Source organism: Hermetia illucens, chromosome 4 (genome assembly GCF_905115235.1).
Source record: "Hermetia illucens chromosome 4, iHerIll2.2.curated.20191125, whole genome shotgun sequence".
Lineage (NCBI taxonomy): Eukaryota > Metazoa > Arthropoda > Insecta > Diptera > Stratiomyidae > Hermetia > Hermetia illucens.
In genome coordinates, this window is record NC_051852.1 from 167,558,731 (window position 1) to 167,581,644 (window position 22,914).

Genomic DNA, 22,914 nt, shown 5'->3' on the forward strand with positions numbered 1-22,914 from the left:
GCGATTTTTCTTTAAAAATATTTGGGTGGTATGAGAAATTGTTTGATTTATTGTGGTTGCGTTTATTTATTTGGATGGCATAATCTCTGAAGCTGTTAGAGAAAAATTTATAAGTTATAAATTGGGAAAATTTAAGAATGATTTTATTAAATTTATGACTGAGAAAAAGCTCTAAAGATTATCCAAAATAGTCAATTATATTTGAATTATGCTTACTATAAACAAATTCAACCGATAGATCCTACCTAACTGAGTGTATTTGTCGCAGTGTAAAAATTCTTGAATTTCCTGAATCTGGGGCGCCTCCTCGTTCGAACGAGGCTTCTCACGTGGGAATCCGACGATTTTGCATTTTTGGCCATTTTCGCGACCTGGGCATTGCGCAGATTTTCAATTTTTCTTGATTTCAGCCAAACCTCCAGTTCCGGATTTTCCCCAATATCTCGCGATACCGATGTCGCAGCGTAAAAATTCTTGGATTTCCTGAATCTGGGGCGCCTCCCCGTTCGAACGAGGCATCTCGCATAGGAATCCGACGATTTTGACTTTTTGGCCATTTTTGCGACCCGGGTATGGTGCGAATTTTCAATTTTCCTCGATTTCAGCCAAACCTCCAGCTTCGGATTCTCCCCAATATCTCGCGTTGCTAATGTCGTAGCGTAAAAATTCTTGGATTCCCTGAATCCGGGGCGCCTCCCCGTTCGAACGAAACATCTTACGTGGGAATCCGACGATCTTGCATTTTTGGCCATTTTTGCGACCCGAGTATGGTGCGAATTTTCAATTTTCCTCGATTTCAGCCAGAACCTCCAGCTTCGGATTTTCCCCAATATCTCGCGTTGCTAATGTCGCAGCGTAAAAATTCTTGGATTCCCTGAATCCGGGGCGCCTCCCCGTTCGAACGAAACATCTTACGTGGGAATCCGACGATCTTGCATTTTTGGCCATTTTTGCGACCCGGGTATGGTGCGAATTTTCAATTTTCCTCGCTTTCAGCCAGACCCTCCAGCTCCGGATTTTCCCCAATATCTCGTGATCCCGATGTCGCAGCGTAAAAATCCTTCGATTTTCTGAATCTGGGGCGCCTCCCCGTTCGAAAGAGGTATCTCGCATGGGAATCAGACGGTTTTGCATTTTTGACCATTTTCGTGACCCAGGTATCGTGGAAATTTTCAATTTTGCTCGATTTCAGTCAAACCTCCAGTTCCGGATTTTCCTCAATACCTCGCGCTCCGGATATCGCAGGGTAAAAATTCTTGGATTTGTTGAATCTGGGGCGCCTCCCCGTTCGAAAGAGGTATCTCGCGTGGGAATCAGACGATTTTACATTTTTGGCCATTCTTGCGAACCGGGTATCGTGCAGATTTTCAATTTTCCTCGATTTCAGCCAGACCCTTCAACTCCGGATTTTCCCCAGTGTCTCGCGTTCCCGATGTCGCAGGGCAAAAAGTCTTGGATTTCCTGAATCTTGGGCGCCTCCTCGTTCGAACGAGGCTTCTCACGTGGGAATCCGACGATTTTGCATTTTTGGCCATTTTCGCGACCCGGGCATTGCGCAGATTTTCAATTTTCCTCGATTTCAGCCAGACCTCCAGCTCCGGATTTTCCCCAAAATCTCGCGATCCCGATGTCGCAGCGTAAAAATTCTTGGATTTCCTGAATCTGGGGCGCCTCCCCGTTCGAAGGAGGCATCTTGCGTGGGAGTCAGACGATTTTGCATTTTTGGCCATTTTTGCGACCCGGGTATCGTACAGATTTTCAATTTTCCTCGACTTCAGCCAGACCCTCCAGCTTTGGATTCTCCCCAATATCTCGCGTTGCTAATGTCGCAGCGTAAAAATTCTTAGATTCCCTGAATCCGGGGCGCCTCCCCGTTCGAACGAAGCATCTTACGTGGGAATCCGACGATTTTGCATTTTTGCGACCCGAGTATCGTGGAAATTTTCAATTTTCCTTGATTTCAGCCAGACCCTCCAGCTCCGGATTTTCTCCAATATCTCGCGTTCCCGATGTCGCAGCGTAAAAATTCTTGGATTTGCTGAATATGGGGCGCCTCCCCGATCGAAGGAGGCATCTTGCGTGGGAGTCAGACGATTTTGCATTTTTGGCCATTTTTGCGACCCGGGTATCGTACAGATTTTCAATTTTCCTCGACTTCAGCCAGACCCTCCAGCTTTGGATTCTCCCCAATATCTCGCGTTGCTAATGTCGCAGCGTAAAAATTCTTAGATTCCCTGAATCCGGGGCGCCTCCCCGTTCGAACGAAGCATCTTACGTGGGAATCCGACGATTTTGCATTTTTGCGACCCGAGTATCGTGGAAATTTTCAATTTTCTTCGATTTCAGCCAGACCCTCCAGCTCCTGATTTTCCCCAATATCTCGTGATCCCGATGTCGCAGCGTAAAAATTCTTGGATTTCCTGAATCTGGGGCGCCTCCTCGTTCGAACGAGGTATCTCACGTGGAAATCCGACGATTCTGCATTTTTCGTCATTTTTGCGTCCCGGATATCGTGGAAATTTTCAATTTTCCCCGATTTCAGCCAGACATCCAGCTTCGGATTTTCCCCAAAATCTCGCGTTCCCGATATCACAGCGTCAAAGTTCTCAGATTCCCTGAATCTGGGGCGCCTCCCCGTTCGAACGAGGTATCTCGCATAGGAATCCGACGATTTTGACTTTTTGGCCATTTTTGCGACCCGGGTATGGTGCGAATTTTCAATTTTCCTCGATTTCAGCCAGAACTTCCAGCTTCGGATTTTCCCCAATATCTCGCGTTCCCAATGTCGCAGAGCAAAAAGTCTTGGATTTCCTGAATCTGGAGCGCCTCCCCGTTCGAACGAGGCATCTCGCGTGGGAATCCGACGATTTTGCATTTTCGGCCATGTTCGCGACCCGGGTATCGTGTAAATTTTCAATTTCCCCCGATTTCAGCCAGACCTCCAGCTTCGGATTTTCCCCAATATCTCGCGTTCCCGATATCACAGCGTCAAAGTTCTTGGATTTCCTGAATCTGGGGCGCCTGCCCGTTCGAACGAGGTATCTTGCATAGGAATCCGACGATATTGACTTTTTGACCATTTTTGCGACCCGGGTATGGTGCGAATTTTCAATTTTCCTCGATTTCAGCCAGACCTCCAGCTCCGGATTTTCCCCAATATCTCGCGATCCCGATGTCGCAGCGTAAAAATTCTTGAATTTCCTGAATCTGGGGCGTCTCCCCGTTCCAACGAGATATCTCACGTGGAAATCCGACGATTCTGCATTTTTCGTCATTTTCGCGACCCGGGTATCGTGCAAATTTTCAATTTTCCTTGATTTCAGCCAGACCTCCAGCTCCGGATTTTCCCCAATATCTCGCGTTCTCGATGTCGCAGGGCAAAAAGTCTTGGATTTCCTGAATCTGGGGCGTCTCCCCGTTCCAACGAGATATCTCACGTGGAAATCCGACGATTCTGCATTTTTCGTCATTTTCGCGACCCGGGTATCGTGCAAATTTTCAATTTTCCTCGATTTTAGCCAGACCTCCAGCTCCGGATTTTCCCCAATATCTCGCGTTCTCGATGTCGCAGGGCAAAAAGTCTTGGATTTCCTGAATCTGGGGCGTCTCCCCGTTCGAACGAGATATCTCACGTGGAAATCCGACGATTCTGCATTTTTCGTCATTTTCGCGACCCGGGTATCGTGCAAATTTTCAATTTTCCTCGATTTCAGCCAGACCTCCAGCTCCGGATTTTCCCCAATATCTCGCGTTCCCAATGTCGCAGGGCAAAAAGTCTTGGATTTCCTGAATCTGGGGCGCCTCCCCGTTTGAACTAAGTATCTCACCTGGGAATCCGACGATTTTGCATTTTTCGTCATTTTTGCGACCCGGGTATCGCGCAGATTTTCAATTTTCCTTGATTTCAGCCAGACCTCCAGCTCCGGATTTTCCCCAATATCTCGCGTTGCTAATGTCGCAGCGTAAAAATTCTTGGATTTTCTGAATCTGGGGCGTCTCCCCGTTCGAACGAGGTATCTCACGTGGAAATCCGAAGATTCTGCATTTTTCGTCATTTTCGCGACCCGGGTATCGTGCAAATTTTCAATTTTCCTCGATTTCAGCCAGACCTCCAGCTCCGGATTTTCCCCAATATCTCGCGTTCCCAATGTCGCAGGGCAAAAAGTCTTGGATTTCCTGAATCTGGGGCGTCTCCCCGTTCGAACGAGATATCTCACGTGGAAATCCGACGATTCTGCATTTTTCGTCATTTTCGCGACCCGGGTATCGTGCAAATTTTCAATTTTCCTCGATTTCAGCCAGACCTCCAGCTCCGGATTTTCCCCAATATCTCGCGTTCTCGATGTCGCAGGGCAAAAGTCTTGGATTTCCTGAATCTGGGGCGTCTCCCCGTTCGAACGAGGTATCTCACGTGGAAATCCGAAGATTCTGCATTTTTCGTCATTTTCGCGACCCGGGTATCGTGCAAATTTTCAATTTTCCTCGATTTCAGCCAGACCTTCCAGCTCCGGATTTTCTCCAATATCTCGCGTTCTCGATGTCGCAGGGCAAAAGGTCTTGGATTTCCTGAATCTGGGGCGCCTCCCCGTTCGAACGAGGTATCTCACGTGGAAATCCGACGATTCTGCATTTTTCGTCATTTTCGCGACCCGGGTATCGTGCAAATTTTAAATTTTCCTCGATTTCAGCCAGACCTCCAGCTCCGGATTTTCCCCAATATCTCGCGTTCTCGATGTCGCAGGGCAAAAGTCTTGGATTTCCTGAATCTGGGGCGTCTCCCCGTTCGAACGAGGTATCTCACGTGGAAATCCGACGATTCTGCATTTTTCGTCATTTTCGCGACCCGGGTATCGTGGAAATTTTAAATTTTCCTCGATTTCAGCCAGACCTCCAGCTCCGGATTTTCCCCAATATCTCGCGTTCCCAATGTCGCAGGGCAAAAGGTCTTGGATTTCCTGAATTTGGGGCGTCTCCCCGTTCGAACGAGGTATCTCACGTGGAAATCCGACGATCTTGCATTTTTGGCCATTTTTGCGACCCGGGTATCGTGCAAATTTTCAATTTTCCTCGATTTCAGCCAACCCTTCCAGCTCCGGATTTTCCCCAATATCTCGCGTTCTCGATGTCGCAGGGCAAAAGGTCTTGGATTTCCTGAATCTGGGGCGCCTCCCCGTTCGAACGAGGTATCTCACGTGGAAATCCGACGATTCTGCATTTTTCGTCATTTTCGCGACCCGGGTATCGTGGAAATTTTAAATTTTCCTCGATTTCAGCCAGACCTCCAGCTCCGGATTTTCCCCAATATCTCGCGTTCTCGATGTCGCAGGGCAAAAGGTCTTGGATTTCCTGAATCTGGGGCGCCTCCCCGTTCGAACGAGGTATCTCACGTGGAAATCCGACGATTCTGCATTTTTCGTCATTTTCGCGACCCGGGTATCGTGCAAATTTTAAATTTTCCTCGATTTCAGCCAGACCTCCAGCTCCGGATTTTCCCCAATATCTCGCGTTCTCGATGTCGCAGGGCAAAAGGTCTTGGATTTCCTGAATCTGGGGCGTCTCCCCGTTCGAACGAGGTATCTCACGTGGAAATCCGACGATCTTGCATTTTTGGCCATTTTTGCGACCCGGGTATCGTGCAAATTTTCAATTCTCCTCGATTTCTACCAGACCTTCCAGCTCCGGATTTTCCCCAATATCTCGCGTTGCTAATGTCGCAACGTAAAAATTCTTGGATTTTCTGAATCTGGGGCGTCTCCCCGTTCGAACGAGGTATCTCACGTGGAAATCCGAAGGTTCTGCATTTTTCGTCATTTTCGCGACCCGGGTATCGTGCAAATTTTCAATTTTCCTCGATTTGAGCTAAACCTCCAGCTCCGGATTTTCCCCAATATCTCGCGGTCCCAATGTCGCAGGGTAAAAAGTCTTGGATTTCTTGAATCTGGGGCGCCACCCCCTTCGAACGAGGTACCTCACGTGGGAATCCGACGATTTTGCATTTTTGGCCATTTTCGCGACCCGGGTATCGTGGAAATCTTCAATTTTCCTCGATTTCAGCCAGACCCTCCAGCTCCGGATTTTCCCCAATATCTCGCGCTCCGGATATCGCAGCGTAAAAATTCTTGGATTCCCTAAATCTGGGGCGCCTCCCCGTTCGAACGAAGCATCTTACGTGGGAATCCGACGATTTTGCATTTTTGCGACCCGAGTATCGTGGAAATTTTCAATTTTCCTTGATTTCAGCCAGACCCTCCAGCTCCGGATTTTCTCCAATATCTCGCGTTCCCGATGTCGCAGCGTAAAAATTCTTGGATTTGCTGAATATGGGGCGCCTCCCCGTTCGAAGGAGGCATCTCTCGTGGGAATTAGACGATTTTGCATTTTTGGTCATTTTTGTGACCCGGGTATCGTGGAAATTTTCAATTTTCTTCGATTTCAGCCAGACCTCCAGCTCCTGATTTTCCCCAATATCTCGTGATACCGATGTCGCAGCGTAAAAATTCTTGGATTTCTTGAATCTGGGACGCCTTCCCGTTCGAACGAGGTATCTCACGTGGAAATCCGACGAATCTGCATTTTTCGTCATTTTCGCGACCCGGGTATCGTGCAAATTTTCAATTTTCCTTGATTTCAGCCAGACCCTCCAGCTCCGGATTTTCCCCAATATCTCGCGTTCCCAATGTCGCAGAGCAAAAAGTCTTGGATTTCCTAAATCTGGGGCGCCTTCCCGTTCGAACGAGGTATCTCACGCGGAAATCCGACGATCTTGCATTTTTGGCCATTTTTGCGACCCGGGTATCGTGGAAATTTTCAATTTTCCTCGATTTCAGCCAGACCTCCAGCTCCGGATTTTCCCCAATATCTCGCGTTCTCGATGTCGCAGGGCAAAAAGTCTTGGATTTCCTGAATCTGGGGCGTCTCCCAGTTCGAACGAGGTATCTCACGTGGAAATCCGACGATTCTGCATTTTTCGTCATTTTTGCGACCCGGGTATCGTGGACTCTCCAGCTCCGGATTTTCCCCAAACAGGAGAGTGGAGTCGGGATATCTGAGCATCGAATTCGAGATTAGGATGATGGGCGTCAGAAGCAAAGTAAGACAGGGTCTGAGGCGATTGGGAAAGGCAACGCACAGGAAGGTTAGAGACGACAAAATCAAGAGTGCGATCTAAGTGGTTTCTAGAAAGGTTAAACTGGAGCGCGCCACAGGTGTACATGAAAGTGGATAGAGGAAGGGAAGGTGGGTGGAGTTATTAGGGATGGAGGGGAGGCCAGGAGTAATAGACCAGAAGAGCATGGAAAGATTAAAATCTTCGCAGAGGATGAAAAGAAGTGGGGGAAACAAAACGATTAGGACCTCTGATGATCTGTCGAAGAAATCCTCGTACAGAGAAGGCGGGCTGAGGCAGGGAAAATATACACAAGATATCAAAAAGAGGCATACGTTTTTGCGGAATGACTCGTATGGTGACAGCATCATAGGTGGAGGAGGAGGAGGAAAAGATGATTTTGACGCAGAGAGGGGATTTAACAGCTATTAGGGCACCACCGCCGATTGTCTTGCCAAACGCAGCGCAGTCTCTGTCACAACGAAAGACAGAGTAACCTTCGAGGAGCTCTGAATCTAAAATCCTGTCATCCAGTCAGGTTTCAAAAATGCAGATATCGTGATTTTGGAATGCTAAGAGCAGACAGTTTGAGATCCACCAGCTTGTTCCTTAGACCCCTTACCTTTTGATAAAACAGTGTAAAGTAGTCGGAATCATTTAAATTCAGGGAGGTAGGGGGACGGGCCGGAAATTTTGACGAAGCTTAGTCCTCTGATAAGGCTTGACGAAGACCTCCTGTGAGTAAAAAGGAAGATTGGACGATAGCATTGAAGTCATGGGGATACGTCACTTTGAAGGAAGCTATCACTCAGTCACGAGACCCATCCTTCGTCAGCTTCACGCATGAGAGAGGTGACAAAGTTGAGTTGGCTTCGCTTCTGATAAAATTTTGTCGAGCGTGGTGGAGTACACCAGCTTTGACAGGAACAGCTGTTTCGACAGCGAGGCGACGTCCAATTATATACATAAGCAACTTTGACAGCCTCGCCACCAGTAGATAGGAAGAAGATTTGGCACGCTGCAGGGCAATTTGACTAACTCTTATGTTTGTAGCCATAAATGTAGTCTGATATGAAAACGGCCGCTAATTGAAAAGTCTGCTGCGTTCAATGTGGATCTCACCGGGGCTACCAGCTAGTTCTCACCTTTCACCGAAAGTTCAACTTTCTTGCGTCCGATTTTTTTGGATATCGTCACACTTGGTGTTGTAGCAACGTCCATGTCCTCATTCTCAAGAAACTTCGCCTTCTTTCACAGTACCTTTCATTGTCGTCGGCTGGTAGCTCTACCAGGCTCACGGTGGGGATCTGTCTCCACATGCCGGAATTAGAAGAGCTTCTTCTTAGAGCTTCTCTTTCTTCCGCTTACTTAGTAGAGGTGTAGGAGAAAGTTCTAACAGGCAAGCCTGAAGTCCCTTCTCCTGTGCGGATGAAGTTTCCTTCTGCCGAGTCCCTCTCTATCGTTTTTGAAAGAGTTAAGCAACAGTGTCACCGACAGACGAGCGATAGTCAAGTTTCCAGTTCCTCTCATTAAGGGAGTTGTTGTACTTTCCTTTCTGACTGACCGCGCCGTAGACACTGGGTGCAGGTTTCCCACTGAAGTAGGGAGCCTGTCTGCCACAGATTTCTCCGTGGGGGAGATGAGGCCTCTAAAATCCGCGCCTCGGCCACAACCTGATTTCTTCAAGTCGCGGGTGGATTCAGAGTCTGTGATTTCTTACTACTTGGAGAGTTACAATCTTTTGTGTCCATCTTTATGTATTTTTGGGCACTCTTAGTGTAGTAGTAAACTACCGCAAGCTTCCCAGCACGACAAGGTGGTGTCCGAGGGGGAGAAACGTAACGGTAATTACACTCAGGTGTTGCAAGAAGTACTTTACAAATTTACAATTTACAAATCTTATGTCGAAGCGAAGAATAATTACACATTTGAGTAGAAAATTTCGCTTCTTAATGTTTTCTGTATAACCTTTTAAGGTACGCAATGCATCTGCACAGTCTCCTCTTTCTCATTGTCTGTTTTCCCATTTGATTGTCAATGAAATTCGTCTCCGTCCGTCCATTCAGATTCCTTTTGGTTTTATAGTACGAGTATGTGGCGCGACAGGATTCGCGGCATTCGAATGGATGAACCTTTGAAAGGTTTGCGCCGCATTGGACAATCCGAAAGTCATCCGGGTGAACTCGAAGAGTCCAAAGGGTGTGCATATTGCCGTCTTTGGAAAGTCTTCTGTCTTCTACAGGGATTTGATGATAAACCTTGGTTAAGTCCAAGGTCGAAAAGATGCGGCAATTCGCGAGGTGATGCGCAAAGTCGTGGATGAGTGGAATTGGATATCGGTTAGGAACAGTCTGTGCATTTAGCCTTCTGTAATCCCCACATGGGCGCCATTCGCCGTTTGGCTTAGGGACCATATGCAGTGGGGAAGACCAACAGCTGTTTGAGGACCTGCAGATACCCTGTTGAACAGGTTGTTCAAATCCTTTCCGCGCAATAGCCAGTTTCTTGGGTGGTAGAGGACGCACCTTCGAAAAGATCGGGGAACCAGTAGTGTTAATGTGGTGCTGCACATTGTGCTTCACTGGTTTGGAGAGACTACACTCGGTAGTAATCTGGCTGAACTTTTGGAGAACTGCCCGAATGTCTTCTAAAAGAACGGAAAGATTATTTCCCTGGTGAGATACCATTTGTCCCGACGAATTAAGGTTGGTCGTGGAATCTATAAGAGACTTGTTTTGCAAGTCCACCAGCAATTCATAGTGACACAAGAAGTCTGCGTCTAGTATGGGGAAGCTGACATCCGCCAGGATGAAACGCCAGGAAAATGTCCTACGCAAGCCAAGACTCACGGCTACTTGCCTATACCCATAGGTGTTGATACGGGAGGAATTTGCCGCTTCTAGTTTCAGAAGTTGTTGAAATAGTTTATGGTGTTGGGGTACGGGAAGAACCGAAACTTCCGCACCAGTATCCACGAGGTAGTTGCGCCTGCTGAGAGGGTCGTAAATTGATAGACGACGTGGCGCCGTGTTCTGGCTGGCCGTCGCCAGGACCCCCGCGGACCTAGTTTTTTGTGGCAGGCGCGTACATTTAATGGCTTTTCCGCCGCATCTGCGATGGTACCAGCAAATCCCTCGGTCCATGGACTGTCCTGACGACCTGCTACTCGATTGCCCTTTCCGAGTGGCAGACCGCGAGTGAGCTCGTGATCTGGCGCCCGAACGCTGAGTGTCCAGCGTCGCCCGCATCTCGGCTACACTGGCTATTAAGGGGGTCATCCCGTGTGAAGGCCATTTTTTGCCTTTTTTTGAAAAATTATTTTGGAGGACTGGATAAAGATAGAAACGTGATTTTTTCACCATATGTTTATTGATATCTCTAGTATATGTGATAAATTTTTCAGCTTGATATCATTGCTAGTTTTTGGAATACGTGTCAATTTATGCACCCATCTCCAAAAAAAGGTGTTTTTCTGCTGTCACGCTGGAGGGCGCTGTTTTCATCTGAGGAAAAAAAACTAAGCGGCATTTGAATGTGGACAATATTTTACGGTCCGCAAACTAAGATAATTAGAAAATATTCAAAAGTAAATTTTTGGTGGGCTTTTAAACTTAATATTTTGGATTTTGGTGTTTTTTCACGGCTTTTTTTATGAATGAAAAAAAAACGACCCGTTCGATTGCAATTATCCTAGTTTGCGGACCGTAGAAATATGTATTAAAGAAGTCGTGAAAATTTCAAAGAATTTGGTTGGATAAATTTTGAGCTATGGTGGCAGCCGATTTTCAAGATGCAGTTTCGAGAAAAACGCATTTGAAAATTTAAATGTGATTATCAACATTAAAATTTTAACTCACCATTAATCTGCTATACCTGGCCCATAGAGAGCATCCTCCGTTTTTTCAAAAAAGTCTTGTAAGGCCGATTGTTGTTCCCTGGTTTCAATTCTAGCTCTTTTAGCGAGGTCAGTCGATCGTCGTTCGGACCGCCAAATTCGCGCTTCATTACGGCGGGCGACATAAATCTGACATATGTGACCAACTTGACATCCCATTGTCACTAGGATTTTGAGAATGCCATTGAATCCTTCATTGAAAATAATTGGTCAGAAAAGTGGCTATTTCTACGACATTGGCCCCAGAATGAAGATGTTTAAGAGCGAAAGTCCAGATCAATGCATTTAACGACTCATTGCGATTCTGGGTCTCTGCCCCTAAATATCTGTTCAAGAGATCATCTCGTGACAAATCTTCGTAGATTGGTTTGATGACTGTTTGAACTTCTTCAGTCAAAGGTGTCTTCTCGTGGTGGAAACTATCGAGTTCTCCTTTAGCTTCCGCTTTGCGCCATTTGCACCAACTGTCCTCGCCTGCTGGACAATTTTGATGCTGAGGATTTTCGTTTGTAGAACATTTATGGAAGAAAGTTGCCCAAATTTCTTGCTTCATTCTTTATATCGAATTTGCGTGTCGACGAATAGCTAGCCCAAAAAATGTATGGAGGTCGTTAATAACCTTATCAGTAAGTTTTCCAGCCCCTTTTCCACCAATGCCTTTGTGTTTCTTCTTTGCATTTCTAAGCCGCGTTTCCATTCTTTTCTCGACATGTCCTACACATTCCTTTTTTACTACCACGTATATTTTATTATTTGCAGAAATAGAACTCCAGCAAAATCCAATATACAATGTACAAAACTTGTCGCAATTGGAACATCTATGTTCATGCTTGCTAAAAGTTTCTTTGCTGATGTTGATGCGAAGTCCTTTTTCTTCTCTGATAAGTATCGATTCCCATGAAGTACTCGTTGTTTAGTGCGAGCATGACGTTGAACGCTAAAGCGATCTCCCTTCGTACGATCCATTTTAAAAAATCACTGAACACACAAACAGCATAATACTTACAACAAAATATAACTGAGTATAGCTTGAAAGCCTTTCAGTGCTCACTCTAGACTGGATTATCCTTTTTATTCCAAACAGCAAATAAGTTTAGACAATTGATTGGTTTTCCATCTTTTTACAGCCCCTATTCATTAAATTAGGACCACAGCGACTTTTTCACATTTCTTCGAAATTTTTGTGGCTGACATTATAATATTACGGGATTTTCTAATAACGGTAATTTTATCTTATTTGGGTGACGATTGTAAGCAGTAGAAAATTATCAAGTGTCTCTAATATCGTTTTTCCTTTTTTCGAAGACTCTTTTTTTCATCCAACTTCCTTTTCGCTTGTCATCCAAAATGTTCACAAATATATTTAAACTTATTTATACAACGTAAATTCCCCATTATTTGGCAGATATTTAAAAGTTTATTACCAGTCAACCACAGAAGAGTGTGTTAAAAGTGAAAAAGAGTAAGTTAAGTGAATTAAAAGAAAAGAAAGTGGTTTTAGTCGGATAAGAATAAACATTTAGAGGTGCTTTGGATTATATATATAAATTCGAAACTGGGTAAACGTAAAGACATTAATTCTGAAAAAATAAGCTCAATAACTTCATTATTGGAGATGAAAATGTTTAGCTTTCGAGATATCGCTAGAAGGGAGAAAGTTTCTCACCAAACTGTTAGCAGAATCAATCATGCGAATTTGGCTAACAAAGGACAAGTCGAAAACAAACGACAAAATTGCGGTCGTAAAAGGAAAACAACGCCTCGAACGGACCGCAGAATTGTTAATCAAGCTTGCGAAAAGCGTTTTTCTTCCTTGAGGAGCTTACATCAGGATCTCCAAGAGGAAGGGATACATGTTTCGCAAATGACTTTAAGGAGAAGACATTACGAAGCCAATCTTCGGTCGAGAAGGCCTGCAAAGAAGCCTAAGCTGACCGCTGGAATGAAGAAAGCCAGGCTAGAGTTTGCAAAGCGTTATCGGCACTATTCCGTTGATGACTGGAAAAAAGTGAATAAGATATAATTTTAATATATATAATCGCCTAATCCCCCAAAAGCATATTTTTAAAAAACAAAACATATTTTTCTCCCCATTTAGGTAGCTTTTAGCGACGAATGCGGGCTGGAAGCTGTTACAGAAAGGCTGCAGTATGTTCGCAGAAGACCATCGGAGCGATATCAGGAAGACTGCGTCGTAAGAACTATCAAACACCCTCCAGCAGCGATGATATGGTCCCTTATCTCAGCCGATGGACCAGGACCGCTATATTTTGTAGAGGGAACAATGGATGCCTGCCAATACCAGTTTTTGATTGACGACACTTTGTGCCCTCATTTTAATTACCTGCGATGCTGCCGACATTCAACAACCTTTATGCAAAATGGTGCACGTTGTGATCGTGCTAAATCTACAATTAATATGTTGAAAAGATGTGACATTCCGATTCTAGCGTGGCCTGGTAATTCCCCGGACCTCAACCCCATCGAGAACGTTTGGAGCCTATTAAAAGCTAAGGTTTACGCCTCTCCTAATTCAAGTTTAGATGTTTTAAAATTAAAAATTGCCGATTTCTGGGAAAATGACGATGAAATCAAGCAAATGATAGATCGATGCTATGAAAGTATGCCTGACAGAATAAGGGCAGTTATTGACACTAGAGGTAGTTTCACAAAGTATTAATGTTTAAGTCAGATTCCTTTTGATTAAATGAATTATATATAAGATAGGGAATCTAAAAATAGCATTTTCTATTTTATCTCTATTTTCTGTAATAAGCTTTGGAAGAAAGAAAACCAAATTTCGGAAAAAAGTAGTGCGGTCCTAATTTAATAAACAGGGTCTGTATATTTATACCTGTGTTCGAATTTATACGGCTCAGGTAAAAACCTAACAGGTAAAAAAAGATTCGATGCTCTTTCTCATCGAGTATTCTAGCCGCGGCTGCAAACTCCTTACCTGTTTAACACTGTCATTTCTGAACGACTCGGAACATCGGAAAATCCCTTTGCCCACATATTCTCCACTATATGTAGATACAATTCATGCAAAAAAAATCGATTTCTCCAACCCGACACACGGGATGACCCCCTTAAGGCGGCTATCTCGCGCCTTAAGTCGCCCACCTCGTCCGATAGCTGTTGAACGGCCGCTATGGTCGGGCGGGCGTACACCTCGTGCACTTTGTCGGCCGCAGCTGACAGTGCCTCCAAGGAACCGGAGACGGACGCGAGGACCGCCTGGGTGCCCTCCGGGAGCCCACGCAGCCAAAACGACTTCATCAATTCGTCGTCAATCTTACTCCCACCCAATTGCTTCAAGTATATATGTAGTTACTTGTACTCATTTAAATGAAAGTAGGGTTACAGGCAAATTAAAACAGATCTAAAAAAAAAAATTTTTTTTTTTAAAATCATTTATTTAAAAACCAGTGACTTACATTAAATACATAGCGTTTGTTTCTTATTACTAGCCTAAATGTAGCTTATGTGTCATAATTAAATATTAAAATAAAACGGGTGGCTATTACAATGTTTGGCCTGCCCGACCTTCTCTGACATTACTTTTTTCGGTGTATTTACTATACACATAGATCTTGACAATTCATGATTAAAAAACTGGACATATATTTGAAAAAAACTGCGCCTGCACCTAGAGCGCGAGAAGGCTTATTTACTTACTTATTCTAACTTAATCTAATCTAATAAATAATACTTAAATCTAATTCTTATAACTAATGTTTTTATAGCGCTCACAATTTCGCACTTAACCTCTGTGCAGCCCTACCAGGCAAGGAGTGTCGAAGAGAAAGACAATAGCGGGTTTTAATGCAGAGCTCACAATTTGGCAAGGCCTTAAGAATGTGGCCAATGGGGTGGAGTTACCCTCCAGATAAAGTTGCCTCATGAGTGGATTGGGGTGATTCTCCGTTCTTTCGAAGAATCTTTCTAGCAGGTTGAGAGCGAACTCTCGAAGAGGTTTAACTTTTGCTCGCCTGTACACTTCGGCGTTGCGGCCGCACTTCTTGGTTTTCCAATTGTACGACAAGCCGACGCAGTGTCTCAAAATTTTGCGCTCGAAAGACTCGCACTTCTTCATAGCTTTGGTCGAGCAAGAGATCCATGTAGGGGCTCCGTAGCAAAGAATCGGTCTTATGAGGACTTTGTATAGGGTCAGTTTAGATTTAGTGCAAAGTCCTACTCTTTTACGAAGAATAGAGTAGATTTTATAATACTTAGTGCACCGCGTGCTCTGCTGAGAGCAAGATTAAGGTGGGGGTCGAATCGTAGGTGTTCATGAAATAGCATTCCCAGGTATTTCATTTGTTGTGAACTGTTTACTACGGTATTCCCGATGCGTAGCTTTAAGCGTTTAGCTTCTCTGTGGATAAATCTAGATCCCAAGTATCTGGATTTTCTCCGAAGAGTAATAACCTGTGTTTTAGCCTCGTTGATTTTTATCCCCCAGGTCTTGTAGTACTTGCAGAGATTTGTTAAGTATTTCTCTATAGCATTAGCTGCCTTACCGGGTCGGAGGCTCGACGAGAAGATAAGCGTGTCGTCAGCGAACTGTAATAGTTCTGTGCCGCTCTCTGGGATTGGAGCGTCGGCCGTGAAAATGTTGTAGAGTGTAGGTCCTGAAATGGATCCCTGCGGTACTCCAGAAGTGACCGGTAGGAGATCGGAATAATCATTTCTCACGCTGACGTAAAAATGCCTATTTTCGAAGAAACTTATTATAAGTCTGATCACCGGGATAGGGAAATCAAGACTGATTAATTTGGAGATAAGTCCGTTGACCCACACGGAATCAAATGCCTTTTCGAGGTCTAATGCACACACTACTGTGGGCTTGTTATTGACGTTAAGTCTGCTACTCACTGAATCGTGAAGGTAGCTTAGTGCGTGTTGGGTCCCGTGCTTTGTCCGGAACCCGAATTGATGGTTCGGAATAATGTTTTTCCGATCGCAATGTTGGACTAATCCCACTGTCCATACTTTTTCGAAGAGCTTGCCCAAGTTGGAGAGGAGAGAGACGGGTCTGAAGTTTTGTGGTTCCTGGGAGCCGCCTTTTTTTTTAATGGCGATTATCTTTGCTACTTTCCAAGTAGTGGGAAAGTAACCATTATTGATGCAGTTGTTGAAGACTGCAAGAAGGAACTTCATGGATGCCCTAGGGAGGTTTTTGATGACAATATTAGCTATGTCATCTGGTCCAGTTGATTTTTTGCCGTTAAGACTTTTAGTGATGGCTGCGAGCTGTGATAAACTCAAAAAGGTTTTTGGGTCATTTGGTTTGCAGGATGGGTTAAAGGTGGAGAAGGTAGTTAGTTTGAGTGAATGCTCATGAAGAAAGTCTTTGATTGTCGTGTCTACAATCGAACTGACCGCTCGGTTGTTACTAGGTGAAGGAGGGTTTAGTTGATTTAGGAAAGACTCCGCGAGTATTTGAGTTTTCCTAGCGTCGCTGCCGATGTTTTCATTGTTCTTGGTAAGAACGAAGTTTTTGGATCTGTTGCGGCCTGTCAGCCTATTTATATGTACAAACATATTAGATCCAGGTTTCACATCTGCTAGCTTGCGAGTGAGTTCCTTGCTACGGAATTGTTCCACCATTTGACGGATTAATGTACTAAGGCAGTTAATCCGCGAAATTAACACTTTATATTCCGTGTTAGTTCTGTTGCCATTTTTGTGGAAGTTTCGTTTGAGATTTCTGCGCCAGATTTTTCTGACTTTCAGGTGTTTCATTATCTCGCGCGGCAGTTTATTGAACTGAATCTCATCAATTTTGAGGAGCTTTGTGTTTCTGCGTGTAGCGGAGTTGATGGCATCAGTAGCCAAGATGATGGCCTCATCGATTTCTTTGTCCGTTAGGTTTTGCGAGACAGTGATTTTTTTCAGGTTTAGCTGTGGTGCTAATTCTGCCCTGAATTTATCCCAGTTAGTATGGGCGAATGATCTCATTGTGCTGGGTACTCGCTTTTGCAGTTGAGAGTTTAGGGAAAGTATAAGTTCAACTGCGAAGTGATCGGACATCCCTGGTAAAGTTTTGCACGTTAACACCTGCAGTGTGAGAGTGGCGTCTGCGGACATTAGAAAATAGTCAAGTATTGATTGACTTGCAGGCCTTGTGGGTGTGTCTGGCAAGATCATCTCAAGCTGGTTTAATGGACTTTGATTATGGATCCATTTTTCGAGGGCAACCCCATTTCGGTTTTTTGCCAAATCCCCCCAGGAAGTGTGCCGTGAGTTAAAGTCCCCACCAAAAATTAGGTATTTAGATTTAGACTGGAGATCACTCAAGATTTGTAAGTCTTGGCCCAGTTGTTCATAGGGAGAGTTACATTTTATGTAGACTGCAGCTATTAAGATGCGTCTATTGTCGTTAGTTTTAACTAAGGCCGCTGCCGCGGAACAGGTCTGCAGGTTTTTGATGGAGACTTCCTCAAATGCATAGTCTTTTCTGATTAAAAGGGCGGAACCGCTGTTGGTGTCGTCCCGGATAATGTTATATCCGGTAAAATTAACGTTGTGCCTGCTTTTTAAATGTGTCTCTGAAACACAGAAGAAGTCTGCTTTCAGGGAATCGACCAACTCTTGTGCGGTGGCACGTTGGGCGTGTGAGACCAAGGACGCGGAGTTAAATGTGACGACTTTTAACTCCATTAACTCATCAAAAGTTGGATAGCGGCTAATTGTCGCTGTTCATTTGTTTGGGCCGAAGCGAGAGTTTCGACCAAGTTTTGGAAGGCCAATTTGTTGCCTTGAGGGACTTGAGGGGCTGTAGCTCTAGGAATAGTGTTCCTAGTTGTTTGGGTAAGAGGAGTTTGGGGGGCTGCAGCTCTAGGGAGAGTATTCCTAGCTGCTTGAGCGTAAGAAACGCCCGGTTTGGCCAAGCTTTGTGACATCTGAGTCACCGCCTGTTTGGCTTTCATGGTCTCGGCATTTTTTTCGCCCTGCCAGCTTCCCTTCTGGCAACCATGTCCTTGTATGCCGGGCATCCGCGGTAGTTGGCGGGGTGTCCGGCCTGGCCGCAATTGCAGCAAGTTGGTTTGTCTGCGGTGGGATTTGAGCATTCCCCTCGCACATGGGTTTTCGTGCACCTCACGCACCGGTGTACGATGGAGCAATTGATGGCGATATGCCCGAAGTTTTGGCAGTTGTAGCACTGCACTTCTTGAAACGGCTTGACTTTCTCAAGCGAAATTTTCTGGTGAAGGATATATTTCACCTTAAATGCTTCGTTTAGATCTTGTTCTGGCTCGAAAGTAGCCATGAACAGCCCCGATTGCGACTTCAATGGAAGCGCCGGGTTCAGGCTGTGGGCCAGTTTGTTGGCTCGTGTGACTAGATTTGAAACACTTTTCAACTTTAGGTGCGGGTACTCTTCGTTGAGTTCGCGCATTATGTCAGCCGGCTCAGTCCCTCTATGAAGACCACGGATGACCAAGGACTGAGTCCTTAAAGCCGGAGGGGTACTGGTCGTGGCATGCAGTCCCTTTTCCTTAATAAGGTTGAAGATCGCTGCATGATCCTCAAGATTTTGAGCAAAAATGAGGGTCCTATCGGCCCTCGTATTTTTTAGGGTTGCTTTTAACCCTTTCTCTTTTAATATCCTCAAGAATTGAGGAACATTAATTTTATACCCAGTGATGGGCGGAATTTTTGCCTTTTTCGGGCGGGTAGCCTGGCGGGAGGGTGCCTGAGGGTTTGCCAGAGGGGCATTAACTCTACTTACACTCACCTTTTCTTTGTTTCTCTTTTTCCTCCGCTGGACGAAGTTGAACTCGTCGCCTTCCTCTTCTTGGATGACGACGCACATCTCTCCATCTTGATGATGTTGTTGATCCTTCTGTTGTTGCTCCTTCAGTTGTTGCTCGTGTTGTTGTTGTTCATGTTGATGTTGTTCACGATGATGTTGTCGTTGCTGCTGCTCCGACGTTGCGATTGGCATCCTCCCTTCGAGGGATGCCAAGCGATCCTCTAGCCGCTTTATAATTTTTAGCTGACAGTCAAACTGCTGGACCATCGCAGCCTTTTCTTGTTTTAGCCCCTCGATTTTTTCGAGGAGGGTCGCGTTCATTACTTGCAGCTCTGGGGAGCTGCCTTCTTCTTCCGATGACATCTCCTCGGGGTGTATCATCTTACAACTCTTGGCGGACATCCTGTCCCCAAGCCCGTATCTGCTGTTGTGCGCAGCAGCTCTGGAATGTAACAATATTTTTTTAATTTAATGTTCTTATAATAGTTACCCTTTTTCGGACGTGAATGGCACCACTGTCCAGAACGTATACTTCCTTCTGGATTCTTGTTCAGCTCTGCTCTTAACGACCGTTCGCTTCGGGAGCTCGGAGCGAACTGTGAAAAACAGATCTAAAATATGTTAAGGTTTTTAAGTAACCGATTTATCTGCTTCCTTCTTACATTTTAGCTTTGAAACGCGGTTCTCGCCTCGGGATTAAGTTTCCACACTACAGTGATTGTTAAACTGTACGCATGCATTGGAATTTCGCGCACCTGAGCACTATTTTGCAAGCTATTGTGAATGGTTTTCGCCGACAAAACATTCACATTGACACACGTTTACTGTCACGTCAAAAATGTCTATAGCCAATAGCGTAGTCGGTGTGGAGGACGGAACATAAGATTGCCGTGGGTTTCACAAATTCACTGTCGATTATCCGCGAGTTTTAGCTAATTTAACACACATATTTATTTGTTGCAAGTTGATGTTAGAAAAATAGATCAAGATGCCTCCCAAGAAAGCCGCTGCCCCGAGCAAGAAGACTGAGCAGAAGAAAAAGGAGAAAATCATCGAGGTTAGGAATCCGTCCTACTTTCAAATTTCGATGATTTATGCAAGTGCCGAAATGCTCACGCTATTCTCCTACCATTGCAGGACAAGACTTTCGGTCTGAAGAACAAGAAAGGGGCGAAACAACAGAAGTTCATCTCGCAAGTCGAGAAACAAGTGAAGGCTGGCGGCCACCATCCAGTGCCACAAGCCGCTGGGAAAAAAGAGGAAAAGGAAAAGAAGTTGCGCGAGCAGAAGGAGCTGCAGATGCTGTTCAAGCCGGTGCAGACGCAGAAGATTGAAAAGGGGACGGATCCCAAGTCGGTTGTGTGTGCATTCTTCAAGCAAGGGAACTGCGCAAAGGGCGACAGGTGCAAGTTCTCGCACGATCTGTCTGTGGAGAAAAAGGTTTCCCACATATCAGTCGGTGGTTGAGCGGACAATGAAGACGTTTTTGTTTCAGGTGGAGAAACGGTCAATTTACGTGGACATGCGAGATGAAGAAGACAACATGGAGAACTGGGATGAGGAGAAGCTGAAGAGCGTGGTCGACCAGAAGCATGCCAAAGAGAAGCGGATGCCGACCACGGACATTGTATGAACAATTCGCCTGTCTAGAACCTACCGAGCAAGCTGTAATACGTCCTTTCTACTTGCAGATTTGTAAATATTTCATTGACGCTGTGGAAAAGTCGAAATACGGATGGTTCTGGGAATGTCCCAATGGGGAGAAGTGCATCTATCGACACGCGCTGCCACCTGGGTATGTCCTTAAGAAGGACAAGAAGAAAGAGGAGAAGCGGGAAGAGATTTCTCTAGTCGACCTGATTGAGCGTGAGCGAGCGGCCTTGGGATCGGACCTGGTAAGTGCTTTCTTTCGATGCGTTCCGGTCGCAAATTACCCGCAACTATCTCTTCCAGACAAAAGTAACACTGGAAACCTTCCTTGCTTGGAAAAAACGGAAAATTCAAGAAAAGAAAGATAAACTGGCAGCGGAAGAAGAGAAGAAACGAACTGACTACAAACAAGGCAAACAATTCGGTCTTTCGGGTCGTGAAATGTTCAGCTTCAATCCAGATTTGGTGGATGACGGTCCAATGGAGGATGGAGATGCCGCGTTCGACAACTACGACCGATCAGATGACGAGGAGGAACCTATTGAATTCAAGGAGATTGACTTGACTGAACTGTCGTTGGCAGCACAGGAGGTAAGGACTTGTAATCGGGCATGAGCTGGATGGAAACTTGAGGCGCAAATGGGGTTTTTGCTTTCAGGTCGATGGTACAGGCACCGTTGCCGGCGAACGAAACTATACAAATAATTCAACAAATGCTCAAAATGGAGAGGGAGAAGCAGCGCAGGCGCCTGTTGATGATGCAGCGCCGATTAACGAAAACCTGTTTTTAGATGAATGCCTGGACGGTATCGACGACGAACTGAACGATTTGCATGTGGAAGACGATGGCGACGAGGATTCGGGAAAGTAATGGAGGAGACGAGTTATAAGCTTAATACATTACGTACACAAATTGTCTATTGTAAATTGAAAAGAATGAATAAAAATATATTGATTTTACTTTTATTAGAAAAAGTCGTGGAAAAGCATTTATTTCTGTTGTTTTTGCTCAACTGATTAGAAGCTCGGTTTGTACGCTACGCAATCGTCCATCGTCTTGAAGGGAGCAAACCATTTGTGGCAGAAATCTTTTCACGAACGCGGCTAAGAGTTTGTAATTTTTCTTGTTGGGAATCAAGCCCCCGAGGAATGCATAAGGTCTGGCAAAATCGTCGTCTCCACAGTAAGAGCCGAACAGATTTTGTAGGCTGAGATAGACAAACAAACGTACGCGAAATCGCTCCTATCGGTTGTGATTTTCAGGCCCAGCTAAAAAGATAGTAGCATTAAGACAAAATTTCATTTTTTTCCCAAGAAAATGCATTCAATGTCGTTAAAAACAAGATGATCGGATCGAGTAAAAGGCATCGGAAAAATACTAGGGCGTCCACCTCAGTCGACGCCGCAATATGTGCCCCGATCCTTTGAGAAATGCGCAAGGGTTCTTGCCGCATGGATGGCGTCAGGACGTAATTAAGTTAGTCCGAGCAAAACAAATACCCTAACTGGAAAAACCGAGGAACTCGCAAGAGCCGTTCGGAAAAGGCGCATTGATATCTGCGCTCTGCATGAAACCCGATGGTCTGGTGCCAAAAGCTGCGAAATTGGACGCGAACGCGGAAAAAATGGCTACAAACTTCTCTATTTTGGTAGTCGACGCACGCAATATGATGTTGGCATTGCCATCTCATGGGGTTTCCGTGATGCCATTAAAGAAGCCGGACGATTTGATGATCAGCTGATGAAGCTCATCGTTATATCAGCTGATCGCACTATTCACTTCTTCACCGCGTACGCACCACAGACAGGTCGACTTGATCCCGAGAAAGATGTCTTCTGGCAACTTCCCGATGAAAAGACTTGTCACGTGCCTGCTGACGACTATATAATCATTGCCGGCGACCTCAATGGTTATGTGAGTGAAAAGGCGGACGGTAACAGGTGCCATGGAGGTAACAAGTGCCATGGAGGAAAGGGGTTTGGAGTGCACAATGAAAGTGGCGAGCGTATAATCGATTTTGCTGACACCCATGACCTTGTACTTATGAATAAATGGTTCATCAAACGATTGTTTCACCTTCCTACATTTTATAGTGGGAATAGTAAAACGCAAATCGACTATATTCTCATAAGACACCAACATTTTGCCACCGTCACTGATTACAAAGCCGTTCCCTATGCATCGCAACTTAACATCGGCCGTTGATTGCCGTCCTGCGAATTAAGCCACCGATAAAACAGCGTGAGGAACGCATTGGCCCACCGCGCGTTAAATGGTGGCGATTTGGTGAGAAGAAAGAAGAAACGGTCTCACTCATACGATTGCCAACCATTACGAATGTGGAAGAATCATGGAACCAAATGAAAGACACGATCCACAAAGCGGCCTCTGCAACCCTCGGAGCTACTAAGCCAGGTAAGCGGTACATCAACCGAGATACTTGGCTTTGAAATGATGATGTTGAAATGAAGTTCCGTGAAAAGAAACGCCTCTGCCACAAG

The 22,914-nt window shown here is 45.2% G+C and overlaps 1 protein-coding gene across 1 annotated transcript; it reads left to right on the forward strand.

Moving 5' to 3' along the window:
• Positions 1-19,595: 19,595 nt before the first annotated feature.
• LOC119655922 (zinc finger CCCH domain-containing protein 15 homolog) lies at positions 19,596-21,401 on the forward strand. Its single transcript, XM_038062090.1, has 6 exons — positions 19,596-19,819; positions 19,900-20,202; positions 20,258-20,389; positions 20,454-20,657; positions 20,716-21,003; positions 21,071-21,401. Exons 1-6 carry the CDS (start codon positions 19,751-19,753, stop codon positions 21,281-21,283), a joined length of 1,209 nt encoding a protein of 402 aa, XP_037918018.1. The 5' UTR covers positions 19,596-19,750; the 3' UTR covers positions 21,284-21,401.
• The last annotated feature ends 1,513 nt before the right edge of the window (positions 21,402-22,914 follow it).